This window comes from Poecilia formosa, unplaced genomic scaffold (genome assembly GCF_000485575.1).
Source record: "Poecilia formosa unplaced genomic scaffold, Poecilia_formosa-5.1.2 Scaffold1155, whole genome shotgun sequence".
In the NCBI taxonomy this organism is placed as follows: domain Eukaryota; kingdom Metazoa; phylum Chordata; class Actinopteri; order Cyprinodontiformes; family Poeciliidae; genus Poecilia; species Poecilia formosa.
This window is the reverse complement of record NW_006801094.1, coordinates 14,346-19,383: the sequence shown is the minus strand read 5'-3', so window position 1 is coordinate 19,383 and position 5,038 is coordinate 14,346. Positions and strand designations below refer to the sequence as shown.

General features: G+C 39.0%; 1 protein-coding gene across 1 annotated transcript in view; it reads right to left on the bottom strand.

Moving 5' to 3' along the window:
- Positions 1 to 6: 6 nt before the first annotated feature.
- Positions 7 to 5,038, bottom strand: part of LOC103132606 (V-set domain containing T-cell activation inhibitor 1-like) — a gene marked incomplete at its 3' end in the record, with an annotated part of 8,711 nt that continues 3,679 nt past the window's right edge. The window contains exons 2-3 of the mRNA XM_007544415.2: positions 2,778 to 3,128; positions 7 to 186 (exon numbers count right to left, since the gene is read on the bottom strand). Of these exons, the coding sequence (XP_007544477.1) occupies positions 7 to 186; positions 2,778 to 3,128 (531 nt within the window). The remainder of the gene's footprint in view (positions 187 to 2,777; positions 3,129 to 5,038) is intronic.

Genomic DNA, 5,038 nt, shown 5'->3' with positions numbered 1-5,038 from the left:
GTTCACAGTAAGACTTGTCTTGTTCTTTAGCTTTGTTGCTGCCATTCTGATACACATAGGCAATCATGAATTCTGGTTCAGAGCGGGTCCACTCCACAGTGTCATCCTCCTCCATGTAAGCTGCTGTTTTACAGGGCAGAACTGCAGACTCCACTCCCTCCTGAACTGTTACTTCCACCTGTTTAACTGAGGAGACAAAATGGAGTAAATTTTACATGTCTATACTTCATACTGCTAGTTGCAAGGGATATGACAAGTATTACCAATGCTTGAATTTTTCTTCAAAGTGGCCTTTACAAAACACTGTCAGAGTATCTGGCAATTTGAAAGCTTGGGTTGGTTGAGTGCAACAGGAATAGAAAAGAATATGAAGCTGACCATTACTTGACTTTTACTAAAGAATGATCTTCAGGATGTCTACAGTCCTTTTCACAATCTTTGTATTGGCTATTGTTCTATCAAATTATCATCCGCTGTAAGAATAGCATATATGTACAGTCAGTACCATACCTGTGCATTAAGAAGTCCAACCGTCAGAGGGGTTAGTTGTCAGTTCATCATACGCAACGAGTTATGACAAAAATAAGTCATTAAATTGTTTTCAATGATAACTAGATAGAAATACATGCGTTGTCATGGTTTTAAAGTGTATTTAAAGGGTTAGCCCTTTAACCCTACCCTAACCCCTAACCCCCTAACCCTAACCCTGCACACCCCCGTGTAAAGCTCATTAACCTACTTAACCGCTAAGTCAGGATGCCATACAACTGTTCATAAAGTGTATGATGATCTACATCATGATTCTATGTTGCTGATTAAATAAAATCATGCGGTAATGACGTGTCTGACAGATATAGCCGTGAGTTTGTGCTAAGCGTATGACGATCTGATAGCACATGCTGACCTGACATACTGGATAGTTATTTCCATCCATCCATCCATCCATCCATCCATCCATCCATTCTCTTCCACTTATCCAGAGTCACGTCATGGGAGTAGCAGCCTATGTAAGGAGGCTAAGACTTCCCTCTCCCCAGCCACTTCTTCCAGCTCCTCCAGGGGAAGCTTAAGGTGTTCCCAGGCCAGCCAAGAGACATAGTCCCTCCAGTGTGTCCTGGGTCTTCCTGTGGGCCTCCTCCTGGTGGGACGTGCCCAGAACACCTCATCAGGGAGGCGTCCAGGAGGCATCCTGACCAGATGCCTGACAACTGACTCCTCTCGATGTGAAGGAGCAGTGGCTCTACTCTAACTCCCTCCCGGATGACTGAGCTTCTCACCTGGTTGTTTAGAGTACAGGCAATTTCTGGTAATCTTCAGAGCATCAAACTTGCGAATTACATATCTCACAGCCAAGACTTAGTGATTGGGTTAAATTAAAAACTCAGACTGAGCCCAAGCCTTCAAATGGCCCCTTTAAGCATTTTTCTTATTTGTCTGCAGCCCATCTAATTTGCTGAGAGAGCACAACTCACATAAAGGGGTCTTATTCCTTGATGTGGAAATCGCAGGTTCAATTCCTGACCTGATGACTTTTGCCGCATGTGTTTCCCCTTTCATTATCCACTTTTCTGTCTACTCTCAAATAAAGGCTGCCTGAGCCAGCCCCTCTTTTTTTTAAAAGGATCCTTTACTAGTTTAGTTCTTTATTTGATGTAAACTAAATGATTTGCATAAGATTGACTTAAATCTGTCAACTTGAACCAAATTAATAAATTAAGTTAGATAGATTTAATTGAATTACTTGTTACCGATTGAAGCAATTCAATTAAGTTTGTTCAACTATTTTCTTTTTCAGTGTAGGAGAATTTTTTTTCTTTAAAGTATTTTTAATACATTTTCTAAATCTGGAATCCTGTTTCAGATGTCATAATTGTCATAGCTCTGGGTTGTTTTGAGTTTCTTGATGACTGAAAGCCTTTTCAGTGGAGAGGACGCTGAAATAAACGTATTGTGCAACCAACTCCCGACATCCTGTGCTCCTTTAGCGAGGGTTGGGTAAGCCCTGTGCTGACACGCTCTCTGCCTGGTCCTCAGATTCAGAGTGGGATTTCTAGGAAGGACCCTCATCATTGCGCCATGCTTCCGGCCTCTAGTTCTGATGGAGCACCAAACTGAACTTGAACTTTTTTTTTCTTGTTGTTTCCCTGGTAATTGGTTCCAGCTTTCATTTCCTTGATTGCCCCGGTTTGTATATAGTCTCACGTGTCGTTTTTCCGCTGGATCCTTATGTCGTCTCCCTTTGTCTACTCCTGGTGCCTTCCTCTTGTGACTTTGGACCATGTAACATTGTTTTAGACTTTAATGAAACCATTATTGCAACTTCCAATCCTGTCTGTACATTGATCCATTACTAACCTTCACAAATCATGATTAAAAACTATTTGTATATCTCTGCTTTATTGTGATGGGTCAGTCATAAATGTCTCAACTCTTAGAGTCGACTCCTCACTGAAAGCTGTACTTCTTTATAATCTTCATTACAAACAGCAGTGCAGCGAGCACACCATATTAGAGGTATAGACAGAATAAGAAAGAGAGAGCAGCCATTACCCACTTTTTTCCCACTTGGCTGCTCAGCTTTCTCTTTCAGTCTGGGTAATATTTTCTTGGTGAAATTTCCAGGGTAGGATTACTGAGCAGTTTATTTTTAAGGGGTGAGAACTTCTAAGTTGCATAATTTTCATGAACCCCATTTAGCGCTGCCACTGATGCCACATCAGTGGTCGATAAGCATAAAAAATCAATAGGGATTCAATTAAAATTAGTTAATTACTGACCTTTGACCTGCAGTTGAACATCTGTCACTCTGACCTCTTCTCTGTCATCACTGATGATGCAGGTGTAGGTACCGCTGTCAGAGAGGTGAGGTTTTCTCAGGGTGAGGCTGAAGTCAAGAGAATCTAAAGCATCAGATTTCATTGATGTTCGTCCACTGAAACGTTGATGTTGTCCACGAAGATCATCTTCATCTTCTCGCCGCAGATGGATAGTTTGTGGTTTGAGATCATAGCGTCTCCAGATCACTGCGGGGTTTCGCTCTGGTAAAATACCTGAGTACTGGCATGGTAGCACAACTGATTCTGCTCCCTCAAAAACATTTTCTCCCATGGCAAAAGAATACAGGGAGGCTTAAAGGGAAGAAAAATCAGACAGTCAACAAATCTATGAACGATTTAGATACCTAGTCAAGTGAGTCTTTAGCTCAGTATTAATCTGAGATTTAATTAGTTTTTATGTAGCAGAGTTAATTTTATTTATTCATTTTATTTTTCTTTATGAACCTTCTCAAAACTCATTTTCTTTGAATCAACATGTCTGTTATATATTATTTCTCTTTTATGCTTTTATTTTTGGTTCCTAGTGTGTAAAAATCCACCCTCATCTATGAATATTTGTTTTTTTTTTGTTTTTTAATTGTATTTTATTTTGGTGGAGAAGCTTTTATTTTCTTACTTCCTGTTTTTGCGTTATATCCTGTGTGTTCCCTGCCCTCCTCAGTTCGCGCCAAGCTGCGCTGGGGAGAGGTAAGTGTACAGAGTTCTTTCATTTGTGTATTAAAATATTTAAAACGTTCTAAAAAAATATGTTGTAAACTCACGTTATATATATTGTTGTTTAACTGTTCATGTTTAGCGCAGCACTGTGCTGGGCATTTGTCTCCCACATTGGTGACACCCATCAAGTTTTCTGTATCAACGTGGTTATTTAATTTTTTCTTTTGGTTGGTTAGGGTGTTTGTGGAGAATCCGGAGCCCAGGAGCTGCTGTGTTTAAACTGTTCTTGTTTTGAACAGGAATAAAACTATCCTGAATCCTGATTCTGGTGTGGTTCTGACTTCCTGTTCCCAGCCGCTACATTTATATTTGTAATATTGTGCATGGGATGGCATTTTGTGGGATGTAAAGAGAAACATAAATTATATTTATTGGTGTTAATGCTCTCCAAATATCACTTAAGTGAAAGTTTTACTTATGGCCTCAGATGATACACCTTGAAGTGTTGATATGTACAGTGGTGGAGAAAGTACTCAAAAAATGTACTTAAGTAAAAGTACAAATACACAGACAAAAATGTACTCAAGTAAAAGTCAAAGTACCACATGAACATTTGTACTTAAGTAAAAGTAAAAAAGTACTGGCTTTTAAAAATACTTAAGTATTAAAAGTAAAAGTACTTGCTGAATACATAACCTAATCGCTAATATCATTAAGTGAACTGATCGTATTTAATTTTAATACATAAGAAATGTGCCATTTTAATGAACAATGCCACAGATTAAACATGTTCTTATTGTGTTTATTGTCTGTAACAGTTTATACTTAGATTTGTGATTCTATGAATAATAATAATAATACATTTTATTTCAAAGGCGCCTTTCTGGCACTCAAGGACACCGTGCAAAGAGCGAAAAGTAACAGAAACAATAAAAAATGTAGCAACTAAAAATAGATAGAATAAATACACAACAATGTATCTATATGAAATCTATATATATAGATGTAAAAAATCTATATAAAAAATCAAGCAAACCAATTGTGTCATGTTGAAAAGGCAGATCTAAAAAGGTGTGTTTTAAGTTCGGTTTTAAATTTAGGGAATGACTTTATGTTTCTAAGGTGGGGTGGTAATGAGTTCCAGAGTTGGGGAGCAGAGCGACTGAAAGCTCTGCTCCCCATGGTAGTAAGACGGACAGAGGGGACAGACAAATGGATGGAGGAGGATGATCTGAGGGAACGAGAGGGAGTGGCGATATGAATAAGATTGGAAAGATATAGTGGGGAAAAATTGTAAAGAGCCTTAAAAGTATACAGAAGAATTTTGTATTCTATGCGGAACTTAATAGGCAGCCAATGAAGTCTTTGCAAGATAGGAGTGATGTGGTGCATGGATGGGGTTTTAGTAATGATACGGGCAGCTGAGTTCTGGACCAGTTGAAGTTTATGAAGAGATTTCTGGGTGAGACCAAACAGAAGGGAGTTGCAATAGTCCAGGCGTGATGTCACAAGACAGTGAACAAGAATGGCAGCGGAATGGGAAG